Here is a 27,123-nt window from a genome sequence, read left to right as displayed (position 1 = left end):
ATGACTTGATTTTTTTAAGCAGAAATAGTGTGCAATAACAAAGTCCTGTATTTCTTGCATCAGTTAGTCGATTTCAAAAATGTCAAGCTTGAGCTCTGTGTGGAAGGTTGTCAGGCCATTGATGTCCAAATAAATATATTTAGCATATTTTTTAATTTGCTTTAATGAGACCAATTCAATCATCAAACCTACAGACTGAAAAGGATTCTTTATGGATTTTATGTGCAGTTATCAATTGTTAAATGACTGAATTACACAAATTTGCATTTAAAATTCAATACTGTATTTTTATCCATTTTTTTCTGTATCCTCACCTTGTCAATATAGGAAGCAAAGTATCTTTTCCGACTGTATATGGCACTGAAGCAGTATCGAGAAGCAGCGAGAACAGCCATAATCATCGCCAGAGAAGAACAATCAGCAGGTATAATTATGCGAGAGAAAAAAGCTGTATCTTTTTCTCTTTGAGAGTCAACCTTTGTAGAATAACTTACAAAAATGATTTCAACAGCTCATTGTCACAAAATGCTGTTCTTAAAAACTATTTTCCACTGTTACTATCATTAATGTACTTATCATCATTCTGGAATAACCCTAACAGAGTTAACCTTTTAATTGGCAAATGTTATAATTCAGGTCAGAAACTAGATCATAAGTTTTTCAATTTGAATTTGGCTAGGATAAGCATGAGCTGTTTCACTTCAGGTATGATTCAAATGACCCACTAGGGAGCTTTTATCAAACAAAGTTCATTTAAGAATACAGTTAACATAAAGCTATAACTTTTACCAATTACAAACCAGAAAAAATGATATTGTATAAACCTTAACAACTATATGGCTTGTTCCAGCCAAACAAACCTTCTTAAAACACACCCCTACCACAGGTTTAACACATAAGAAAAACTGCTCATGTGATGCTGGAACTTAGTTCTTTGGTTGGAGAATTGAAACTCAGACTTCTTAGCCTTGTAACCTCTTAGCAGACCTTGAGGTAGAGATAATGCCGCTGCCAGCCTCTAGCTTTTAACCAGCTTAGCATGTGTAAGAAACAAAACTCTCACTCCAGGAAGGCGAGAAGACTTGCTTCCAGCTAGCCAGCAGAATCTATAATATCCAGAAGAGAGAGAAAGAAAACCTGCCTGCAACCTGAAAACCAGGATAGCTTCTGACTCTGAACCAAAACTGAAAGTGAATCCTTGGATTTTTCAGTGGAGGAGCCACCTGACTTTGATTGTCAATCAATCTAACAATTTAAAACCCAGACACTGCATGAAGCCCAGAGTAAAAATAAAGTAAATCCCATTTAAACAACTGAAGCAGCAATGAAAGGACTTCTAAGCAAGCAGCTGGTGTCACAATGAAAGAAACTGGCTTACAAACTGATGAGAACATAATTTTTTTTAAAATTACAATACAATAGTCTCACACAAGATTCTTATGACTATTGACAAAAGCTAAGTGCTGCAAATCAAGTTTAACTCTATACTTTATCTTATTCCCAACACAATTCCTATGTACAGACATCAGAAATGGTATACAAAGTAATCTGGGATTGTACATATTGGCATGGTAGCACAGTGGTTAGCATTTCTGCTTCACAGCTCCAGGGACCTGGGTTCAATTCCCAGCTTGGGTCACTCTCTGTGTGGAGTTTGCACATTCTCCTCATAGAACATAGAACATAGAACATTACAGCGCAGAACAGGCCCTTCGGCCCACGATGTTGCGCCGACCAGTTACAAAAACAATGACCCACTAGCCTATACCAATCCCTTTTCGTCCATAAACCTATCCAGAGATCTCTTAAACGCCCCCAAACTAGACGCATTTACAACTGCAGCAGGCAGGGCATTCCAATCCTTCACCACCCGCTGGGTAAAGAACCTACCCCTGACATCCGTCCTGTAGCTACCCCCCCTTAATTTAAAGCCATGCCCCCTCGTGCTAGCTTTCTCCATCCGAGGAAAAAGGCTATCACTATCCACCCTATCTAAACCTCTAATCATCTTATATGTTTCAATAAGATCCCCTCTTAGCCGCCTTCTTTCCAACGAAAACAACCCTAAATCCCTCAGTCTCTCCTCATAGGACCTCCCCACCATACCAGGCACCATCCTAGTAAACCTCCTCTGCACCCTCTCCAACGCCTCCACATCCTTCTTGTAATGCGGGGACCAGAACTGCACACAGTACTCCAAGTGCGGCCGCACTAGAGTAGTGTACAGTTGCAACATTACACTGCGACTCCTAAATTCAATCCCCCTACCAATAAACGCCAAGACACCGTACGCCTTCTTAACAACCTTATCTACTTGATTCCCAACTTTCAGGGATCTATGTACACACACACCTAGATCCCTCTGTTCATCCACACTATTCAAAGTCCTCCCGTTAGCCCTATACTCGACACATCTGTTGCTCCTACCAAAGTGAATTACCTCACACTTCTCCGCATTAAATTCCATCCGCCACCTCTCGGCCCAGCTCTGCAACCTATCTAAGTCTCCCTGCAGACTATGACACCCTTCCTCACAATCTACCACACCTCCAATTTTGGTGTCATCAGCAAATTTACTAATCCACCCAACTATACCCTCATCCAGATCATTAATAAAAATTACAAACAACAGTGGCCCCAAAACAGATCCCTGAGGCACACCACTCGTAACTGTACTCCATGATGAATATTTACCATCCACCACCACCCTCTGTCTCCTATCTGATAGCCAATTCCTGATCCAACTTCCTAGATTACCCACAATCCCATACATCTGCATTTTCTGCAGAAGCCTACCATGGTGAACCTTATCGAACGCCTTACTAAAATCCATGTATACCACGTCAACTGCCTTACCCCCATCCACCTCTTTGGTCACCTTCTCAAAAAACTCAATAAGGTTAGTAAGGCACGACCTACCCGCTACAAAACCATGTTGACTATTTCTAATCAATTCATTACACTCCAAATAACTATAAATCCTATCCCTAATAATTTTTTCTAAAACCTTGCCCACAACAGAAGTAAGACTCACCGGTCTATAATTCCCGGCAAAGTCTCTGTTCCCCTTCTTAAACAATGGGACAACATTCGCTATCCTCCAATCCTCCGGGACTACACCAGAGACCAATGACGACCTGAAGATCTGAGCCAGAGGCTCTGCAATCACCTCTCTAGCCTCCCAGAGAATCCTAGGGTAGATCCCATCCGGACCAGGGGACTTATCTATTTTCAGCCCCTCAAGAATTTCCAGCACATCCTCTTTATCAACTGTAATACTGTCTATTTTACACCCCTGCAACCCAATGTCCTCCTCAGCTATATTCATGTCCCCCTGCGTGAACACCGAAGAGAAATATTGGTTCAATACTTCTCCAATCTCCTCCGGTTCCACACACAACTTCCCCCTGCTGTCTGTAACTGGCCCTAATCTTGCCCTGACCAACCCATGTCTGCATGGGTTTCCTTTGAGTGCTCTGGTTCCCTCCCACAGCCCAAAGATGTGCGGGTTAGGTTGATTGGCCATGCTAAAATTGCCCCATAGTGTCCTGAGATATGTAGGTCAGAGGGGTTAGTGGGTAAATGCGTAGGGATTTGGGGGTAGGGCCTGGGTGGGATTGTGGTCAGTGCAGACTCAATGGGTCAAATGGCCTCTTTCTACACTATGGTGTATCTATGATATTTTGTGAATAATAGATCTGTTTATTGTTTTTAAATTTCTATTTTGCCCACACACAGTTTGTAATTATTTCAGAATGAACAAATATTAGCTGCACAGTGAGATGTAATTTTTAGTGAATTGCTCTTGTGAGATATATTGTGGGAAGACAATTAATATATCGTATAATTGACTAAATTACCAGACAAGTTTTGATGGATAATCATTCACAATGAGCTGTTGAAATGAATCCATATAATTTGATTCTGTGTATGAATAGATTAAACTGTCAAACCTGAAGTTGCCTTTGGAAACTCTGCTGACTAAAAATGCTTTGTAGGAGGAGAATAGTTGTATGTTCTTGACCAGTTAAAGTCTTTGAGGAATTGTTAGGTGGTCCTCCATTATTTTCAATTTTGAGTATTCACAACTGTTTTGTTTCAATCTTATTTATTGAAAATTGATCTACAAATAATCGGATTGCAAGTGACCAGCTCTAGAGGCCCAGATTTCCTTAAACAGAATTCTAAAACCCCAGAGAACTTCATGTCTGCCATAGATGAATGGCCTAACAAGATAGTCACACTCTAATTACCAAAGAGTAAACTGCAAAATTCAATATATATGACACATATTGAGAAAGCAATGAAATTTACTGTATATTTTGCTTTGTTGCAGGAAACTACAGAAATGCCCATGATGTGCTATTCAGTATGTACACAGAACTCAAAACTCAGAAAATCAAAATTCCATCCGAAATGGTAACAAACCTTATGATTCTACACAGCTACATTCTGGTGAAGGTACGAAACTAAAGCCATTCATGTATCCCAATGGGATGGATGTTTGAGTGCTTGGTAAGCATTGTACTACATGTTTTCTGGGTGTTCGTAGTTTGAAATATTCAACTCTTAATAGTCAACTCTTAACTGGTGTGTTGTAATGTCCTTCATGCATATATACCACTCTCTGAATATAAAAGGCTTTTATGAGCTATCAATGGAAAAGTGCTACCAATTGTAGCAAGGTAATTCCCCCCCACTTCACTACATATGCAAATAAAACATTTCTGTTTCATCATAACTTCAAAATATGCCACATATCAAAGTCAGTGGAAATGAGAATAAGGAAGATGAATGATGATTTATCCAATACCATCCATTTTATATCATGAACATTCCTATTGAATCCCTTGACTGAATTGGAGTGATGGAATTTTTTGTATTTCTTCAAAGAATGAGAAGGAAAACTCTTGAGCAAATCAGCTTCCTGTGCACCTTGGTGGGCAAGATTTGAAGAGATTAGTTAGGCGTTCATTTACTGAAGCAGTTTGATTAGTAAAACGGTTTACACCATAGGAGATGGTTGTTCTATTTCAAGGAAAGCATGAGTAGAATTAAACATTATTAGCAGGAATTATTTAGATTTACAAATGCAAGGAGCTTATGAACTTCGTTGGATTGTCTCAATCGTAAGGGCAATCACTGCCTTCATCAGACCCCTCCCTTCCACTAGCCTATCCAATCAGACTTCTTTTAAAGCTTCCTCCTGCCCTAGCCATGAACTCACATCTTTCTCTAATTTCTCTGCAATCTCCCCTCATGCACAGATGAAAAGTGGAGCCTGTTCAAGGAATAAATAATGCATGTCCTTGATAGGTACGTCCCTGTCGGGCAGGAAGGAAATGGTCGAATGAGGGAACCGTGGCTCACAAAGGAGGTTGAATGTCTTGTCAAGAGGAAAAAGGAAGTGTATGTAAGGATGAGAAAACAAGGTTCAGTTGGATCGTTTGAGGGTTACAAGGTAGTTAGGAATGAGTTTAAAAAAAAAGGGCTTAGGAGAGCCGGGAGGGGGCATCAGAAGTCCTTGGCAGGTCGGATCAAGGAAAACCCCAAGGCTTTTTACTCATGTGAGAAATAAAAGAATGATCAGGGTGAGATTAGAGCCAGTCAAGGATAGTAGTGGGAACTTGTGCATGGAGTCAGAAGGGATAGGTGAGGTATTGAATGGATACTTTTCTTCAGTGTTCACTAAGGTAAGGAGAGGGGCCTTGTTTTTGAGGATGAGTGTGTGATACTGGCTAATAGGATGGAGGAGGTAGATGTTCTGAAGGAAGATGTATTAGCAATTTTGAAAAACCTGAGGGTCAGTAAGTCCCCTGGGCCAGATGGGATACGTTGTAGGATACTTTGGGAGGCAAGAGATGAGATCACGGAGCCTTTAGCTTTGATCTCTGGGTCCTCACTGTCCACGGGGATTATGCCAGAGGACTGGAGCGTGGCAAATGTTGTTCCTCTCTTCAAGAAAGGAAATAGGAATGAACTTGGTAATTATAGGCCAATTAGTCTTACTTCGGCGGTCAGTAAGTTAATGGAAAAGGCTCTGAGGGAAAGGATTTATGACCATTTGGAAAGATGCAGCCTAATCAGGGATAGCCAGCATGATTTCATGAGGGGTAAGTCTTGCCTCACAAATTTGATTGAATTCTTTGAGGAGGTAACTAAGTGTGTAGACGAAGGTAGAGCAGTTGATGTCGTATACATGGATTTTAGTAAGGCGTTTGATAGGGTTCCCCATGCTAGGCTCATGAAGAAAGTAAGGAGGTGTGGGATAGAAGGAAATTTGGCTGATTGGATAAGTAACTGGCTATCTCATAGAAAGAAGTCTCACAACACCAGGTTAAAGTCCAACAAGTTTATTTGATAGTAAACCCACTAGCTTTCGGGGTCTGCCCCTTCGTCAGGTGAGTTGACAATCACCAGGCAAGACTGTTCTCTTCCTGTTGGCAAGTACTTCAGTGGTCACGGGCATTCGGCCTCTGATCTTCGGGTATATGTTCTCCAAGGCGGCCTTCACGACATACGACAGGGCAGAGTCGCCGAGCAGAAACTGATAGCCAAGTTCCACACACATGAGGATGGCCTCAACTGGGATCTTGGGTTCATGTCACACCATCTGTAACCCCCGTGACTTGCCTGGGCTTGCAACATCTCACTTACTGTCCTGTCTGGAGCCAATACACATCTTTTTAACCTATAAGAACATAAGAAATAGGAGCAGGAGTAGGCCATCTAGCCCTTCGAGCCTGCCCCGCCATTCAATAAGATCATGGCTGATCTGTCGTGGCTCAGTTCCACATTCCCGCCCTCTCCCCATAACCCTTAATCCCCTCGCTTATCAAAAACCCATCAACCCGCGTCTTAAAAATATTTAGCGAGGCAGCCTCCACTACCTCAACGGGCAGAGAATTCCAGAGATTCACCACCCTTTGAGTGAAGAAGTTTCTCCTCAACTCCATTCTAAACCGCCCCCCCTTTATCTTGAGGCTGTGCCCCCTAGTCCTACTATCCTTTCTGAGCGGGAAGAGTCTTTCCACCTCTATCCTATCCATCCCATTCATCATCTTATATGTCTCAATGAGATCTCCCCTCATTCTTCTAAACTCTAACGAGTACAAGCCTAGTTTATTCAGCCTCTCCTCATAGCTCAACCCCCTCAACTCCGGTATCAGCCTAGTAAACCTCCTCTGCACTCCCTCCAAGGCCAAAATATCCTTGCCTAAGTACGGCGACCAAAACTGCACACAGTACTCCAGCTGCGGCCTCACCAATGCCCTATACAGCCGCAGCAAGACCTCCCTACTTTTATATTCAATTCCCCTCGCTATGAAGGCCAGCATCCCATTCGCCTTCCTGACCACCTGCTGCACCTGCAGGCTGGGTTTTTGCGACTCATGCACAAGGACCCCGAGGTCCCTCTGCACCGTCGCCTGCTGCAGTTTTTCGCCACGTAAGTAATAATCCTTCCTACCATTATTCCTTCCAAAGTGGACCACCTCGCACTTGCCAACATTAAATTCCATTTGCCAGTTCCTGGCCCATTCGCCCAGCCTATCTAGATCCTTTTGCAGACTCTCCACACCCTCCACGCAATTTGCCGTTCCACCAATCTTGGTGTCATCAGCAAATTTCGACACCATACACTCGGTTCCCTCCTCCAGATCACCTATATAAATGGTAAATAGCTGAGGCCCCAGCACCGACCCCTGGGGCACTCCACTAGTCACCAACCGCCAATCCGAATAGCACCCATTTACCCCCACTCTCTGCCTCCTATTTGACAACCAATCCTCTATCCACGCTAACACCCTACCGCCAACTCCATGCCCCCTTACCTTCTGCAATAACCTCTTGTGAGGTACCTTGTCAAACGCCTTCTGAAAATCAAGAAAGACCACATCCACCGGCTCTCCTCTATCCACCGCCCTAGACACATCCTCATAGAACGCCAATAAATTTGTCAGACACGACTTCCCCTTAACGAAACCGTGCTGCATCTGCTCTATCAAGCAATTCCCCTCAAGATGCCTTGCTATTTCCTCCTTGATGACGGATTCTAACATTTTACCTACAACAGACGTTAAACTAACCGGCCTATAATTCCCTGCCTTTTGCCTGGCACCCTTCTTAAACAACGGCGTAACATTAGCCGTTTTCCAATCTTCCGGCACTTCCCCGGAATCCAGTGACGTTTGGAAAATAACCACCAAGGCATCCACTATCACCTCCGCCATTTCTTTCAGAACCCTCGGATGCATTCCATCCGGTCCTGGGGACTTGTCCACAATCAGTCCCTCCAGTCTGTCGAGCACCGCCTCTCTAGTAACAATAATGTCATTGAGACCCTCCAGTCCTACCACCTTTCCATCGCTAACACCCGGCAAATTATTCACGTCTTCCTCCATGAAGACCGAAACAAAAAAGTTATTCAAGACCTCAGCCATTTCCCCATCCCCTACCACTAACTCCCCCCTCTCATCCTCTAAGGGTCCAACGTTCACCCTAGCCAGCCTCTTCCTTTTTATATATTTATAAAAACTCTTGCTATCCTTTTTTATATTAAGCGCTAGCCCAGCTTCATGTTTCTCCTACCCTTCTTTATCAACTTCTTTGTCAATCTTTGCTGACATTTAAACCTCTCCCAATCCTCTTCTCGCCCACTACTCTTAGCTACTCTAAACGCCTCCGTTTTTAATTTAACACTTTCCTTCACCTCCTTCGTTATCCACGGCTTATTACCTCTCCTCCTACGGTCCTTTTTAACCATCGGAATAAATTTCTGCTGAACACCAAGAAAGATCTCCTTAAAGACCCTCCACTGCTCCTCAGCAGATCTACCTTCCAACGCTTCACCAGTCAACATTCGCCAATTCTTTTCTCATCCTACCGTACTCCCCTCTGTTCAAACAAAGGACGCGTGTCCGGGAACCCACTTTCTCCTCCTCCATCTGCACCAGAAACTCCACCATACAATGATCACTCTCCCCAAGAGGATCCTTCACCGCAAGGTCCCTAATTCTACCCGCCTCATTACATAACACCAGATCCAAGATAGCTTGCTCCCTTGTCGGCTCCAACACACACTGTTCAAGGAAACTATCCCGGCAGCATTCCAAGAACTCCTCCTTGAGCCCACCGCGTCCAACATGGGTCGACCAATCAATATGTAGATTGAAATCTCCCATAATTATGGCCGTTCCATTCCTGCACGCCGCACTTATTTGCGCGTTAACAGCCCGCCCCACCTCCAGATCATTATTCGGGGGCCTATAGACAACACCCACCAGTGTCTTCCTCCCTTTGCTGTTCCTAATCTCCACCCACAACGATTCCACGTGCTGCTGTTTGGTTCCTATATCATCCCTTGCTACCACCCTGATGCTAATCATCAGAGCCCCCCGCTTTTTCCTCCTGCCTATCCTTCCTAAACACTTGATACCCCTGGACATTCAGCTCCCAGTCCCTGTCACCTTGCAGCCACGTCTCTGTAATGGCCACCAGATCATATCCATTTGTGCTGATCTGCGCCACCAGCTCATCCACTTTATTCCGAATGCTTCGTGCATTCAGATAAAGTGCCTTCATCCCAGCCTTCACCTGGACCCTATTTGCCAGAACGCCACCAACCATACTCACACCCCCTACTCCCTTTATTATTGGAACATCCTCGGCCTCTTCCCTTACCTGTACCCTCTCCTTAACTTTAGACCCCGTAATGTCACCTACCCTCGCACCCTCCCCCCCCCAATTAGTTTAAAGCCCTGTCTACAGTCCTATTTACACAATTAGCCAGGACTCTGGTCCCAGCACGGTTCAGACCAACCCCATCCCGCCCGAACAGGTCCCACCTACCCCAATACTGATGCCAATGCCCCATAAATTCAAACCCATTCCTCCCACACCAATCCCTGAGCCACCCATTCACTTCCTTAATCTTATCAACCTTACGCCCATCTGCACTTGGTTCAGGCAGTAGCCCAGAGGTAACCACCTTGTCGGTTCTACTTTTTAATTCCATTCCCAGCTTTTCATACTCCCTCCCCAGATCCTCAGTTCGCATTTTGCCTACATTGTTGGCACCCACATGTACCACAACGACCAGATTCTCACCCTCCCACTCCAGGTTCCTCTGCAGCCCAGATGTGACATCCCGGACCCAAGCACCAGGCAGACAACACACCCTTCTGTGCACTTTGTCATTGTGACAAAGGACAATGTCAATACCCTTAACCCCACTATCCCCAATTACTGCTACGTTCCTTTTCACCTTCTCTTTGCCTATGTCCTGCTGCATCACTGTACCGTGTGCAGTTTGCTCACCAGCCTCACCTCCCTCCTTCTCGTCCAGACTGGAAGCAAGAACCTCAAACCTGTTATGCAGATTGAGAGGCTGAGGCATCCGCTCCCCACCCCCCTTCCTCCGCTCAGCAGCCCCCTCTTGTTCCTGACCCTTAGAGTTAGCCAGTCTAGGGGGGGGTGGATGTCACTTGCACCCCATTGACAATGGCACCCTCTCTCCCCCTGATGAGCCTCAGTGTCTGTAGCTCAGAGGCCAGCTCATCTACCTTGAGCTGGAGCTCCTCCAGCAACCTGCACTTACTGCAGACATGGTCACTGGGAAGGACCCTGGGGTCCACCAGCTCCCACATCATACAGAAACAACACATCACATGCCCCTCCATTATTCACTGTAGTAATATTGAAAATTTCTACACGAACTTAGCTGGCCCTTTTTCTCCCCAGCCCTTTTGATCCTAAGCCCTAATAGCTCACTCTGCTTCCCACTCACTCCGCTGCCCGCTGTGTATACCAGGCCTCCTTTTAAACCTGGCGCTGTTTTAAAGCCTGCTCCCCCACAACTCCCTGCTATCCACTCCCTTAGAATTCTTAAAGCGGTAAATACAAAAAGCCCGCAAAAATGCTTTTAAATGATTTAAACAGTTCCACAAGGTAAGTTCTTACTACGAAAGTGCTTTAAACTTATTTAAACAGGTTTTTAACAGGTAATTTCTTATCTGTCTCTCTGCTCCTTCACTCGTCTGCTCCAGCAAACAATGGAAGGCTTCACCGTATGCTTAAGGCTATCTCCACTCACGTAGTCTGCACCTTTAAGAATTGATTAGCTGTAAAGACTCGCATTCTAATTAGTATTCTGTAAACTGTGTGTGCCTTTATATGCTCTGTTTGTGACCAGAAGTCTCCATTCACCTGACGATGGGGCAGACCCAAAAGCTAGTGGGTTTACTATCAAATAAACTTGTTGGACTTTAATCTGGTGTTGTGAGACTTCTTACTGTGTTTACCCCAGTCCAGTGCCAGCATTTCCACATCATATCTCATAGAAGACAGAGGGTGGTGATGGTGGGAAAATTTTCAGACTGGAGGCCAGTTACCAGCAGTGTTCCACAGGGATCAGTGCTGGGTCCTCTGCTATTTGTGATTTTTATCAATGACTTGGAAGAGGGGACTGAAGGGTGGGTTAGTAAATTTGCTGATGACACCAAGATTGGTGGAGTAGTGGATTAGGTGGAGGGCTCTTATAGGCTGCAAAGACACATTGATGGGATGCAGAGCTGGGTCGAAAAGTGGCAGATGGCGTTTAACCCTGATAAGTGCGAGGTGATTCATTTTGGTAGAACAAACTTGAATGCGGATTACAGGGTCAACAACAGGGTTCTGAGGAATGTGGAGGAACGGAGAGATCTTGGGGTTCATATCCACAGATCTCTGAAGGTTGCCACTCAAGTGGATAGAGCCGTGAAGAAGGCCTACAGTATGTTAGTGTTTATTAACAGGGGGTTTGAGTTTAAGAATCATGGGGTTATGCTGCAACTATACAGGACCTTGATGAGACCACGTTTGGAATATTGTGTGCAGTTCTGGTCATCTCACTATAAGAAGGATGTGGAAGCAATGGACAGAGTCCAGAGGAGATTTACCAGGATGCTGCCTGATTTGGAGGGTAGATCTTATGAGGAAAGGTTGAGGGAGCTGGGGCTTTTCTCTTTAGAGTGGAGGAGGATGAGAGGCGAATTAATAGAGGTTTATAAGATGATGAGGGGAATAGATAGAATGGGTGCTCAGAGACTATTTCCTCGGGTGGATGTGGCTGTTACTAGGGGGCATAACTATAAGGTTCATGGTGAGAGATATAGGAGGGATGTCCAAAATAGATTCTTTACTCAGAGTGGTTGGGGTGTGGAATGCACTGCCTGCTGTGATAGTGGAGTTGGACACTTCAGGAAATTTCAATTTATTGGATGGGCACATGGAACAGACCAGAATGATAGGGAGAGGGATAGCTTGATCTTGAGTTCGGACATAGCTCAGCACAACATCAAGGGTCGAAGGGCTTGTATTGTGCTGTACTGTTCTATGTTCTGTGCCCTCTCTAAGTTCATCTTCCCTCGAGAATCCACAACCTGTTCCCTTGATCATGTTCCCAACTTCTCAAATTCTCACCTTAGCCAACAGTTTAAATCATTCTCTCTCTCTAACGCTATCACCCCTCTCAAAAAAAAAGTCTTGAACCTACTATTCTTGCAAACTACTGCCCATCATCAACCCTTTCTAAAAGTCTTTGAACCTGTTATTCTCTCCCCAATCCGTTCCCAACTTTCCATGAATTTCATGTTTGAATTCCTGCAGTCAGGCTTCCACCCTTGCCAGAGTATTGGAATGGTTCTTATAGGACATCATTTGTGACTTTGATGTGATTGCGACAAAGTTAACCTTTCCCTCATCATCCTTCTCAACTTGTGTGCAGCCTTTGATACAATTGGTGACACCATCCTCCTCCAGTATCATCCATATGAATGAAATTGTTCTCACTGGGTTCCATTCTTACCAATTTAATCATAACCAGATTTGCAATGGCTTCTCTTCCTACACCAGTGTCGTCCAAGGATCTATCATTGATCTCCTCCTATTTCTCATCTACTTGCTGTTCCTCAGCAATATCATGTGAAGGCACAGTGTTAACTTTCACATGCATACTGATGCTCTCAGTTCAAACTTATCATCACCTCTCTTGACTCCTTCGCTGTTAAATTATCAAACTATTTATCTGACATTCAGTACTAGATTGGCAGAAATTTCCTCTAATTAAATATTGGGAAGACTTAAGCCATTGTTTTCAGTCCCCACTCCAAACTCCATTCCCAGCTTCCAACTTTGTTCTTATCCCTGACAACATTTGAGAATAAGCCAGTCTGTTTGTAGATTTAGTGCTGCATATGACCCCAAGATGAGCCTCCAATGTCTTATTAGTGCCATAAGAACATAAGAAATACGAGCAGGAGTAGGCCATCTAGCCCTTCAAGCCTGCCCCGCCATTCAGTAAGATCATGGCTGATATGAAGTGGATCAGTTCCACTTTCCCGCTTTCTCCCCACAACCCTTAATTCCCTTGTCTGTCAAAAACCTATCTACCCGTGACTTAAATATATTTGGCGAGGTAGCCTCCACCACTTCAACAGGCAGAGAATTCCAGAGATTCACCACCCTTTGAGTGAAGAAGTTCCTCCTCAACTCCGTTCTAAACTGCACCCCCCGTTTTCTTGAGGCTGTGCTCTCTAGTCCTGCTGTCCTTTCTGAGCGGGAAGAATCTCTCTACCTCTACCCTATCCATCCCTTTCATGATCTTATATGTCTCTATAAGATCCCCCCTCATCCTTCTAAACTCCAACGAGTACAGACCCAGTCTATTCTGTCTCTCTTCATAGTCTAACCCCCTCATCTCTGTTATCAGCCTAGTGAACCTCCTCTGCACTCCCTCCAAGGCCAAAATATCCTTGCGCAAGAACGGCGACCAAAACTGCACACAGTACTCCAGCTGCAGCCTCACCAGTGCCCTGTACAGTTGCAGCAAGACCTCCCTGCTTTTATATTCTCTCCCCCTCTCTGTAAAGGCCAGCATCCCATTCGCCTTCTTGATCACCTGCTGCACCTGCAGACTGGGTTTTTGCGACTCATGCACAAGGACCCCCAGGTCCCTCTGCACCGTAGCATGCTGCAGCATTTCACCCTTTAAATAGTAATCCCTCCTACTATTATTCCTGCCAAAGTGGATAACCTCACACTTGCTAACATTGTACTCCATCTGCCAGGTCCTTGCCCACTCGCTCAGCCTATCCAGATCCCTCTGCAGACTTTCCACACCCTCTGCACAATTTGCTTTTCCACTCATCTTTGTGTCATCAGCAAATTTCTTTACCCTACACTCAGCCCCTTCCTCCAGATCATCTATATAAATGGTAAATAGCTGAGGCCCCAGCATCGATCCCTGTGGCACTCCACTAGTCACCAACCGCCAATCAGAATAGCACCCATTGATACCAAGTATCTGCCTCCTATTAAACAACCAATCCTCTATCCACGCTAACACCTTACCCCCAACTCCATGCCCCCTAACCTTCTGAAGCAACCTTTTGTGCGGCACCTTATCAAACGCCTTTTGAAAATCGAGAAACACCACATCCACCAGTTCCCCTCTGTCTACCGCACTAGTCACATCCTCGTAGAATACCAATAAATTTGTCAAACGTGACTTCCCCTTAACGAATCCGTGCTGTATCTGCTCTATCAAACCATTCTTTTCCAGGTGCCTCGCTATTTCTTCTTTGATGACGGATTCAAGCTAAGACCATCTATTTCCACCTCTGTAATATTGCCCAACTTCGTCTCAGCTCCTCTGCAGCTGAAACTCTTATTCATGCCTTTGTTAACTCTAGACTTGACTATTTCAGTGCACTTTTGGCTGGTGCCCCACCTTGCACTCTCTGTAAATTTGAGGTCATCCAAGACTTTGCTGCTTGCATCTTAACTTGCAGCAAGTCCCGTTCTCTATCAGCCCTGCACTCACTGACTTAATTATCACGTGATGAAGCCACAGCTTGATTTTAAAATTTTAATCCTTGATTTCTTACTCCTATCTCTGAAATCTCCTCCAGCCCCACATTCTCTGAGACATCTGCATTCAACTAATTTTGATTACTTGAGCATCCCAAATTTTAATCACTCTTCTGCTGGTAGTGATGCCTTCAGTTACCTATGCTCTAAGCTCTGGAGTACCCTACCTACCTCTCTCTGCCTCACTTCCTCACTTTCCCTCTTTAAGATACTCCTTTAAATCTATCTCTTTGGTCATCTGACATAACATATCCTATGTAGTTCAGTGTCACACTTTGATTTATAATGCTCCTGTGAAGCACCTTGGGATGTTTCATCAAGGTGCTTTATAAGTATATGTTGTTTTGTTTCTATTTTATTAATTGAAGGTTTATTTTCTCTTTATAGACTCATGTAAAGCGTGGAGACCATATGAAAGGAGCAAGGATGCTCATCCGAGTTGCAAACAACATCAGCAAGTTTCCATCTCGTAAGTATCTTGTGTGAATAAATTATCAAAGGAATGGATGAAGTCTCTAGTACCTGATATTTAATATAAATCACATGGTAATACCATCTCAAAAATTACAATTAGGACTGGAAGTGAATCCTGTGGAATAAAGTTTTTGATTTAGGAACTTGAGAACTAATTTTGCTGTATACTTAAACAATATTTAATTTCTAGATCACAAATTTTGTTCTAGATTTCAATGAGGTACTTAAATATGCAGCATACTTGTCTTGAATTTCCTTGGCTACATAAAAACCCAACAGCTCCAAGTGCTTGGATATCACTGGTTCCAAGGATTGGTGTTCATATCCATTGTCACCTCAGACTTGTCTTTCAGTACGGTGCTCTGTTTTGTGTGATCACACACACTGGCATTCTCTTATCACTTAGGAAAGACAAAGCAAAGGGGAAGTGCTTTCAACTAAATTGTTATAAAGGCCAGGGTCACTTGCCTGATTTTGGAGACAGCAGCCAAATGTATACCCTTAGAGGGACCAACTTTTTCCTCACTTTTCTCAGGATATCTTTACTTTGTGGGTAGCGGAGAAAAACTAGACCAAACACAAATAAAATATTGATCTACAAACAGAAAATACCAGATTAAATGAGGAGTTAGAAAATGCAAGGTAGACTTTGTTAATTCAGCAATTTTGCCTCCCCTGCAACAGACCATTCCCCATGTTTAGCTAAAATCAAACACCTTCAGGCACGAGTCATTCAACAGGGTTTACATTTGGCAGCTGTCTCCAAAACAAGGCAAGTGACCCTAACCTTTATAACAATTTAGTTGAAAGCACTTCCCCTTTGCTTTGTCTTTCCTAAGTGATAAGAGAATGCCAGTGTGTGTGATCACACAAAACAGGGCACAGTACTGAAAGACAAGTCTGAGGTGACAATGGATATGAACACCAATCCTTTCCATATGCCAAAAAAGTACATTTTAAAGGTTTCACATCCAGAAGTTAGGGAAAGGTGACCTTAAACGTCCTCTTAGCTGCTTGCTTCCTAAAGATGACCAAAGGCTTGCCCTTATGACTCTAGGAACAACATGGATAGCTTATTTTAGCTACTTGCATCATTTATCTGGGATTCTGACATCACATCACATTTGTTTCTTTTGCAAAGCACTTTAAATCTGTGCCAAAATCTGTGTGAAATACAGCAGCCAATTTGTGCACATCAAGCTGCCGCAAACAGTTTGCAATGATAACGTCCAAATAATCTGTTTTTTGTTTGTTGACTGAAGGATAAATAAGGTCAACTCACAAGGATTATTCCCCTGCTCCTCAAAATAACACCTTGGTATTTTTACCATTCACCCCAGAGAGCAAAAAAAGCTCCAGTTTAATGTCTCATCTGAAAGACAGCGCCTCCAACAGTGCAACATTTCCTCATTATTACACTGGCGTGGCATCTTAGATTTTTGCACTCAAGCCTCCGAAGTAGGACTTAAACCCATGGCCTTCTGACTCCGAGCCAACAGCACTACCCATAGCACTATAACTGATAGGTGAAGACCATTTGGTCATTTGCAAACTCTCTATCCTCCCACTCACACACTCACAAATCTGGGGGAAGCAAGTGTTAAGTAATGTTCTTCATAATTCAGCTGAGATTCATAACATTTCTGTATGGTAAATTATCCTTTTTTTAACAATAGTACCAATTTGAATTTAAGGACAACTTTAATTTGTTACTCTGAATTACATAAAACTGGATTAAAACTGAAACCACTAATAGCTACTGAAGATACTTGACTTTCTTTCTATTTGTTGATGATTTCTGATTTTGATATAAATACAGTTTAACAGTGCCATAATCACAAACTTCAAAAGTTGCCTTTGCTTTCTAGGATGTTCATTGCTCATATTTGCTTTTTTTGTCAGATATTGTGCCCATTCTGACATCAACAGTAATTGAATGTCACCGAGCAGGGTTGAGGAATTCTGCCTTTAGCTTTGCTGCTATGCTGATGAGACCAGAGTACAGAAACAATATTGATGTTAAGTACAAGAAGAAGATAGAGGCTATGGTTAGGTAAGCATCAGCTTCAAATGTCACTTAGAAAATTTTCAAATGTTCTCGTGTTTATGGTGCATCTTCTAGTGTCAAATAGTAGTCTTTGGTATAATGTATCTTGTTTAAAAATTCAGATTAAACATTCACACAAGACAGGCATTACTGTGTTATCCTAGACTATATAGACAGAGAAGATGCTAGACCTGGTCCCTCATCTTCTCTGCATTACTGATCTTGGAAGCAGTAGTGAAGGTACTGCAGTTAGCTTCAGTATCAGTAGACTTTGAAGGAGCTTAAAGACATTCCAAACATCATATTAGATCTTTTTCTATTAAAACCATACACCTACACGCAAATCAATCTGAGGCTCTGAAATCTGGTTCCATTAAGCCACTGATACAAAAGACCTAAAGGTCATAAATGGTGCAGGCCACACGTCAAGCCACTTACAAATCAGTGCCCCAAGCTGGAATGATGAGTGCCATGTGTGCACCAGAAGCTTCAAGAGATCTCATCTCTATCCTAGCCTCTAATGTTATGCAGTGCCAATATATGAGCTAGTACCTGAAAGTACTTCTTTCTGATGTCTGGCATTGCTCTTCCCACTGTTCCTCCTGGGGCTACTGTATCCAGCCAGGTAGTAGTTTTGAGATTTCTGAGACCATAAAATCTGAAGGTGGGTTGGGGGGATTATCTTGGTGTAAAGCAAGAGGCAATTGTCTCACCGACTGCAGCTTGCACTTCATGTTGTAGAGGAAGATGAGGGTGAAGTAGGAATTGAGAAGGGTCACAAAGCAATACTCTATTACCATGAATTCTCTGTCAACTGGTTGCTACAGGCTATGTTGCAGTCAGTCCCTGCTTGTGCAGCACCATTTCCTGCCTTGCTTGGGATAAAGCCCATCCTGTGCCACTTCTGCTTTGCTACCTTCTAATATCGGCAACCTTGTCAAATAAGCCACCTTGTCTGATAAGGGAGAGGGCAGAATATATTTGAATGTGTTGCTTTGTGTTTGAATAATGTACACGGTCATAGCTAATTATCTGGGTAGGAGAGGTGGATGTGAAGCTGGCATTGTTGGAAGGTGTGCACAGGTTAGGTGGAGAATCTGATTGTTAGCTGGGAATCCTGAGTCTGGGATCTGCTGCTTGATGATTGATCCAGGCAGAATGTTCAAATGCTGTTCTTGCAAGATGTGGGAAGTCAGGGAGACCTCCCGTGTCCCTGATGACGACTCCTGTAGGAGGTGCATCCAGCTGCAGTTCCTAATAAACCGCGTTAGGGAACTGGAGCAGGAGCTGGATGACCTCTGGATCATTCAGGAGAATGAGGAGTTTATAGATAGTAGCTTCAGAGAGGTAGTTACGCCAAAGGCACGGAGCGCAAGTAATTGGGTTACGGTCAGGCGAGGGAGGGGGAAAGGGCAGGCAGAGCAGGGTTCCCCTGTGGCCATTCACCTCCACAATAGGTATACTGCTTTGGATACTGTTGTAGAGGATGCCTTACCTGGGACAAGCTGCAGCAGCTGGATCTCTGGCACTGAGTCTGGTTCTGCAGCGCAGAAGGGAGGGGGGAAGAAGAAGAGAGCAGTAGTGATAGGGGACTCGATAGTCAGAGGTACAGACAGGAGGTTCTGTGGTTGTACATAAGAACATAAGAAATAGGAACAGGAGTAGGCCATCTAGCCCTTCGAGCCTGCCCCGCCATTCAGTAAGATCATGGCTGATCTGAAGTGGCTCAGTTCCACTTTCCCGCTTTCTCCCCAAAACCCTTAATCCCCTTGCCTATCAAAAACCTATCTACCCGTGTCTTAAATATATTTAGCGAGGCAGCCTCCACCACTTCAACAGGCAGAGAATTCCAGAGATTCACCACCCTTTGAGTGAAGAAGTTCCTCCTCAACTCTGTTCTAAACTGCCCCCCCCTTATCTTGAGGCTGTGCCCTCTAGTCCTACTGTCCTTTCTGAGCGGGAAGAGCCTCTCCACCTCTATCCTATCCATCCCATTCGTCATTTTGTACGTCTCAATAAGATCTCCCCTCATCCTTCTAAACTCTAACGAGTACAAGCCTAGTTTATTCAGCTTCTCCTCATAGCTCAACCCCCTCAACTCTGGTATCAGCCTAGTGACCCTCCTGTGCACTCCCTCCAAGACCAAAATATCCTTGCGTAAGTGCGGCGACCAAAACTGCACACAGTACTCCAGCTGCGGCCTCACCAGTGCCCTCTACAGTTGCAGCAAGACCTCCCTACTTTTATGTTCAATCCCCCTCGCTATGAAGGCCAGCATCCCATTCGCCTTCCTGACCACCTGCTGCACCTGCAGGCTGGGTTTTTGCAACTCATGCACAAGGACCCCGAGGTCCCTCTGCACCGTAGCATGCTGCAGTTTTTCGCCATGTAAGTAGTAGTCCTTCCTACCGTTATTCCTACCAAAGTGGACAACTTCACACTTGCCAACATTAAATTCCATTTGCCAGTTCCTTGCCCAATCGCCCAGCCTATCTAGATCCCTCTGCAGACTTTCCACACCCTCCGCAATTTGCCGTTCCACCAATCTTTGTGTCATCAGCAAATTTCGACACCTTACACTCGGTTCCCTCCTCCAGATCATCTATATGAATGGTAAATAGCTGAGGCCCCAGCACCAATCACTGGGGCACTCCACTAGTCACCAGCCACCAATCCGAATAGCACCCATTGACCCCCACTCTCTGCCTCCTATTTGACAGCCAATCCCCTATCCACGCTAACACCCTACCCCCAACTCCATGCCCCCTAACCTTCTGTAACAACCTCTTGTGCGGCACCTTATCAAACGCCTTCTGAAAATCAAGAAACACCACATCCACCGGTTCTCCTCTATCCACCGCACTAGACACATCCTCATAGAATTCCAATAAATTCGTCAGACACGACTTCCCCTCATCGAAACCGTGCTGCGTCTGCTCTATCAAACAATTCCCCTCAAGATGCCTTGCTATTTTCTCCTTGATTACGGATTCAAGCATTTTACCTACAACAGATGTTAAATTAACCGGCCTATAATTCCCTGCCTTTTGCCTGCTACCCTTTTTAAACAACGGCGTGACATTAGCCGTTTTCCAATCTTCCGGCACTTCCCCGGAATCCAGCGAGGTTTGGAAAATAATCATCAAGGCATCCACTATCACCTCCGCCATTTCTTTCAGAACCCTTGGATGCATTCCATCCGGTCCTGGGGACTTGTCCACAATCAGTCTCTCCAGTCTGTCGAGCACTGCCTCTCTAGTAACAATAATGTCATTCAGGCCCTCCACTCCTACCATCTTTCCATCGCTAACACCTGGCAAACTATTCACGTCCTCCTCCATGAAGACCGAAACAAAAAAGTTATTCAAGGCCCCAGCCATTTCCTCATCCCCCACCACTAAGTCCCCCCTCTCATCCTCTAAGGGTCCAACACCCTAGCCAGCCTCTTCCTTTTTATATATTTATAAAAACTCTTACTATCCTTTTTTATATTTAGCGCTAGCCCAGCTTCATAGTTTATCCTTCCTTTCTTTATCAAATTCTTCGTCATTCTTTGTTGATATTTAAACCTCTCCCAATCCTCTTCTCGCCCACTACTCTTAGCCACTCTAAACGCATCAGCTTTTAATACTCTCCTTTACCTCCTTCATTATCCACGGCTGATTATCTCTCCTCCTATGATCCTTTTTAACCATCGGAATAAATTTCTGCTGAGCACCAAGAAAGATCTCCTTAAAGATCCTGCACTGTTCCTCAGCAGACCTACCTTCCAGTGTGCTCCCCCAGTCAACATTCGCCAATTCCTGTCTCATCCTATCGTACTCCCCTGTGTTCAAACAAAAGACACAGGTCCGGGAACCCACTTTCTCCTCCTCCATCTGCATCAGAAACTCCACCATACAATGATCACTCTTCCCAAGAGGATCCTTCACCACAAGGTCCCTAATTCTACCTGCCTCATTACATAACACCAGAGTGACAGAGATTCTCGGATGGTTTGTTGCTTCCCGGGTGCCAGGGTCAGGGATGTCTCTGATCGCGTGCACAGCATTCTGAAGTGAGAGAGTGATCAGCCAGATGTCATAGTACACATTGGTACCAATGACATAGGAAGGAAGAGTATAGAGGCCCTGAAGAGTGAGTAAGGAGAGCTTGGTAGGAAGTTAAAAAGCAGGACCTCGAGGATAGTAACCTGAGATTGCTGCCTGTGCCACGTGCCAGTGAGGGTGAGTAGGATGCTCAGGCGGATGAACATGTGGCTGAGGAACTGCTGTAGGGGGCAGGGTTTCAGATTTCTAGATCATTGGGACCTCTTCTGGAGCAGGTGGGACCTTAGAAGAGAGATGGGTTAGACCTAAACTACAAGGGGACCAATATACTTGCAGGGAGGTTTGCTAGTGTTACTGGGGAGGATTTAAACTAGATTTGCAGGGGGATGGAAACCAGAGTGCCAGAACAGATAGTGGAGCGGGGGTGAAAATAAATGATGTTAATAGTTCATGCAAAATCACAAATAGAAGGGTTGTGTGTGGTGGTGATAATCTTCTGAGGCGTGTCTATTTCGCTGCAGGAGTATTTGTGGGGAAAGCAGACAAGTTGAGGGCGTGGATTGACACATGGAATTATGACATTATAGCCATTAGTGAAACTTGGCTACAGGAGGGGAACGACTGGCAGCTCAATGTTCCAGGGTTCCAATGTTTCAGATGTGATACAGGCAGAGGGATGAAGGGTGGGGGGGTGGCATTGCTAGTCGGGGAAAATATTGTAGCAGTGCTCAGGCAGGACAGATTAGAGGGCTTGCCTACCAAGGCCATATGGGTGGAGCTGAGAAACAGGAAAGGTATGACCACATTAGTGGGGTTGTATTATAGACCACCCAATAGTCAGTGAGACTTGGAGGAGCAAATCTGCAGAGAGGTAGCAGACAACTGCTGGAAACATAAAGTTGTGATAGTAGGGCATTTTAATTTTCCACATATAGATTAGGATACCCATACTATTAAAGGTCTAAACGGGATGGAGTTTGTAAAATGTGTTCAGGAAAATGTTCTAAATCAATGTATAAAGGAACCAACAAGAGAGGATGCAACATTAGATCTCCTATTAGGAAATGAGTTAGGACAAGTGACGGAAATGTGTGTAGAGGAACACGTTAGTTCCAGTGATCATAACGCCATTAGTTTCAACTTGATCATGGATAAAGATAGATCTGGTCCTCGGGTTGAGGTTCTAAAGTGGAAAAAGGCTAAATTTGAAGAAATGAGAAAGGAAATAAAAAGTGTGGATTGGGACAGGCTGTTCTCTGGCAAAGATGTGATTGGTAAGTGAGAGACCTTCAAAGGAGAAATTTTGAGAGTGCAGAGTTTATATGTTCCTGTCAGGATTAAAGGCAAAGTGAATAAGAATAAAGAAACTTGGGTCTCGAGGGATATTGCAACTCTGATAAAGAAGAGATATATTACATGTATAGGCAACAGGGAACAATTAAGGTGCTTGAGGAGTATAAAAATTGCAAGAAACTACTTAAGAAGGAAATCAGGAGGGCTAAAAGAAGACATGAGGTTGCTTTGGCATTCAAGGTGAAAGATAATTCTAAGAGCTTCTACAGGTATATTAAGAGCAAAAAGATAGAGATAAAATTGGTCCTTTTTTTGCGTCTGTATTTAGTCTGCATGGAGTCTACAGAAATAAGGCAAACAAGTAGGGAGGTCATGGAACCTGTACAGATTAAAGAGGAGGAGATGCTTGCTGTCTTGAGGCAAATCAGAGTAGATAAATCCCAAGGACCGGACAGGGTATTCCCCCGGACCTTGAAGGAAACTAGTGTTGAACTTGCAGGGGCCCTGGCAGATATATTTAAAATGTTGGTATCCATGGGTGAGGTGCCGGATGATTGGAGGATAGCTCATGTTGTTCTGTTGTTTAAAAAAGGGTCTAAAAGTAATCCAGGAAATTACAGTCTGGTACGTTTGACAACAGTAGTAGGTAAATTATTGGAAGGAGTACTAAGAGATAAGATCTACAAATACTTCAATGTTCAGGGACTTACTAGGGAGAGGCAACATGGCTTTGTGCATGGTAGGTCATGTTTAATCAATCTATTAGAGTTTTTTGAGGAGGTTACCAGGAAAGTGGATGAAGGGAAGGCAGTGGATGTTGTCTACATGGACTTCAGTAAGGCCTTTGACAAGGTCCCGCATGGGAGGTTAGTTAGGAAGGTTCAGCCGCTAGGTATACATGGAGAGGTAGTAAATTGGATTAGACATTAGCTCAATGGAAGAAGCCAGCAAGTGGTAGTGGAGGATTGCTTCTCTGAGTGGAGGCCTGTGACTAGTGGTATGCCACAAGGATCAGTGCTGGGTCCATTGTTGTTTGTCATCTATATCAATGATCTGGATGATAATGTGGTAAATTGGATCAGTAAATTTGCTGATCATACAAAGATTGGAGGAATAGTGGACAGTGAGGAAGGTTTTCAAAGCTTGCAGAGTGACTTGGACCAGCTAGAAAAATGGCAGATGGAGTTTAATGCAGACAAGTGTAAGGTATTGCACTTTGGAAGGACAAACCAAGGTAGAACATACAAGGTAAATGGTAGGACACTGAAGAGTATAATAGAACAGAAGGATCTGGAAGTACAGATACATAATTCCCTAAAAGTGGCGTCACAGGTAGATAGGGTCATAAAGACTGCTTTTGGAACATTCGCCTTTATAAATCAAAGTATTGAGGAGAAGAGTTGGAATGTTATGGTGAGGTTGTATAAGACATTGGTGAGGCCGAATTTAGAGTATTGTGTGCCGTTTTGGTCACCTAATTACTGAAAGGATATTAATAAGGTTGAAAGAGTGCAGAGAAGGTTTACAGGGATGTTGCTGGGACTTGAGAAACAGAGTTACAGAGAAAGGTTGAATAGGATAGGACTTTATTCCCTGAAGCATAGAAGAATGAGGGGAGATTTGATAGAAGTGTATAAAATTATGATGAATATAGATCGAGTGAATGCAAGCAGGCTTTTTCCACTGAGGCTAGGGGAGAAAAAAACTAGAGGACATAGGTTAAGGGTGAAGGGGAGAAGGTTTAGTATGAATATTAGAGAGGGGGGAGGGGCTTCTTCACACAGAGAGTGGTGGGAGTGTGGAATGAGCTGCCAGATACCAGATCAGCAGAGAGATAGCTGACAACTGCAAGAAACAGGAAGTTGTGATAGTAGGGGATTTTAATTTTCCACATATAGATTGGGACTCGCATACTGTTAAAGGTTTAGATGGGGTAGTTTGTTAAATGTGTTCAGGCGAATTTTTTACATCAGTAGATAGAGGTGCCAACTAGAGAGGATGTGATACTGGATCTCCTATTGGGAAATGAGTTAGGGCAGGTGATGGATGTGAGTGTGAGGGAACACTTTGACTCCAGTGATCATAATGCCATTAGTTTCAACCTGATCATGGATAAGGATAGATCTGGTCCTCAGGTTGAAGTTCTGAATTGGAAAAGGGCCAAATTTGATGAAATCAGAAGGGATCTGGGAAGTGTGGATTGGCTCAGGCTGTTCTCTGGTAAGGATGTAAATGGAAAGTGGGAGGCCTTCAAAGGAGAAATTTTGAGAGTGCAGAGTTTGTACGTTCCTGTCAGGATTAAAGGCAAAGTAAATAGGGATAAGGAACCTTGGTTCTCGAGGGAGATTGCAACACTGATTAAGAGGAAGAGAGACTTGTATGAAATGTACAGGCAGCAAGGACCAGATCAAAGAACAACACAGCACAGGAAACAGGCCCTTTGGCCCTACGAGCCCACGCCGCCCATTTTAACACGCAGTGAGTGCCTCATTCCAATCTTCCTTCTACCTACGACTTTTGTCTACGCCTCTTGGACTCCACAATAAAGGCGTGCAAATTTAGAGAATTATATGTGCACCAGATTAAGAGAGGTCTAATTTAGGGACAATTTGTTAACACCAGATCAGATGCTCGAGGAGTATAAAAAATGCAAGAAGCTACTTAAGAGGGAAATCAGAAGCTAAAAGAAAGCAAGAGGTTGCTTTGGCAGACAGTGTGAAGGAAAATCCAAAGAGCTTCTATAGGTATGTTAGGAGCAAAAAGATAGTGAGGGATAAAATTGGTCCTCTTGGAGACCAGAGTGGTAGACTGTGTATGGAACCAAAAGAGATGGGGAAGATACTAAATGGGTTTTTTGCATCCGTATTTACTGAGGAAACGGGCATGGAGTCTACAGAAATTGGGCAAACAGATAGGGAGGTCATGGAACCTTTACAGATTAAAGAGGAGGTGGTGCTGGCTGTCTTGAGGCAAATCAGAGTGGATAAATCCCCAGGACCAGATAGGGTATTCCCATGGACCTTGAGGGAGGTGAGTGTTAAACTTGCAGGGGCCCTGGCAGACATATTTAAAATGTCAGTATTCACGGGGGAGGTGCCGGATGATTGGAGAGTGGCTCATATTGTTCCGTTGTTTAAAAAAGGTTCCAAAAGAAACCCAGGAAATTACAGGCCAGTAAGTTTGACGTCAGTGGTTGGCAAGTTACTGGAAGGTGTAATAAGGGATAGGATCTACAAATATTTGGATAGACAGGGACTTATTAGGGAGAGTCAACGTGGCTTTGTGCATGGTAGGTCATGTTTGACCATTTTTTGAGGAGGTCACCAGGAAAATGGATGAAGGGAAGGCGGTGGATGTTGTCTACCTGGATTTCAGCAAGGCCTTTAACAAGGTCCCTCATGGGAGGTTAGTTAGGAAGGTTCAGTCGCTATGTATAGATGGGGAGATTGTAAATTGGATTAGACATTGGCTCAATGGAAGAAGCCAGAGAATGGTTATGGAAGATTGCTTCTCTGAGTGGAGGCCTGTGACAAATGGAGTGCCGCTGGGATCCGTGTTGGGTCCATTGTTGTTTGTCATCTATATCAATGATCTGGATGATAATGTGGTAAATTGGATCAGCAAATTTGCTGATGAAACAAAGATTGGAGGTGTAGTGGACAGTGAGGAAGGTTTTCAAAGCTCGCAGAGGGATTTGGACCAACTAGAAAAATGGGCTGAAAAATGGCAAAAGGAATTTAATGCAGACAAATGTGAGGTATTGCACTTTGGAAGGACAAACCAAATTAGAACGTACAGGGTAAATGGTAGGACTCTGAAGAGTACGGTTGAACAGAGGGATCTGGGAATACAGGTACAGAATTCCCTAAAAGTGACGTCACAGGTGGATAGGGTCATTAAGCATGCTTTTGGTACATCGGCCTTTATAAATCAGAGTATCGAGTATAAAAGTTGGAGTGTTATGGTAAGGTTATATAAGGCATTGGTGAGGCCAAATTTAGAGTATTGTGTACAGTTTTGGTCACCTAGTTACAGGAAGGATGTAAATAAGGTTGAAAGAGTGCAGAGAAGGTTCACAAGGATGTTGCCGGGACTTGAGAAGCTGAGTTAGAGAGAGAGATTGAATAGGTTAGGACTTTATTTCCTGGAGCGTAGAAGAATGAGGGGAGATTTGACATAGGTGTATAAGATTTTGATGGGTATAGGTAGAGTGAATGCAAGCAGGCATTTTCCACTGAGGCTAGGGGAGAAAAAAAACAGAGGGCATGGGTTAAGGGTGAGAGAAGTTTAAAAGGAATATTGGGGGGGGGGCTTCTTCATGCAGAGTGGTGGGAGTGTGGAATGAGCTGCCAG

At 44.0% G+C, this 27,123-nt stretch overlaps 1 protein-coding gene across 4 annotated transcripts in view; it reads left to right on the top strand.

Moving 5' to 3' along the window:
* wdr19 (WD repeat domain 19) overlaps window positions 1–27,123 on the top strand; it is a 123,968-nt gene that overhangs the window by 84,118 nt on the left and 12,727 nt on the right. For all 4 annotated transcript variants that reach the window (XM_080188720.1, XM_080188703.1, XM_080188730.1 and 1 more), the window contains 4 exons: window positions 328–424; window positions 4,337–4,461; window positions 15,295–15,376; window positions 17,284–17,434. In XM_080188720.1, coding sequence (XP_080044846.1) covers window positions 328–424; window positions 4,337–4,461; window positions 15,295–15,376; window positions 17,284–17,434 — 455 coding nt within the window. The remainder of the gene's footprint in view (window positions 1–327; window positions 425–4,336; window positions 4,462–15,294; window positions 15,377–17,283; window positions 17,435–27,123) is intronic.

Source organism: Carcharhinus amblyrhynchos, chromosome 1, assembly GCF_965287045.1.
Source record: "Carcharhinus amblyrhynchos chromosome 1, sCarAmb.v2.hapA, whole genome shotgun sequence".
In the NCBI taxonomy this organism is placed as follows: Eukaryota; Metazoa; Chordata; class Chondrichthyes; order Carcharhiniformes; family Carcharhinidae; genus Carcharhinus; species Carcharhinus amblyrhynchos.
Note: the sequence above shows the minus strand (reverse complement) of the source record. Positions and strands in the feature narration are given on the sequence as shown.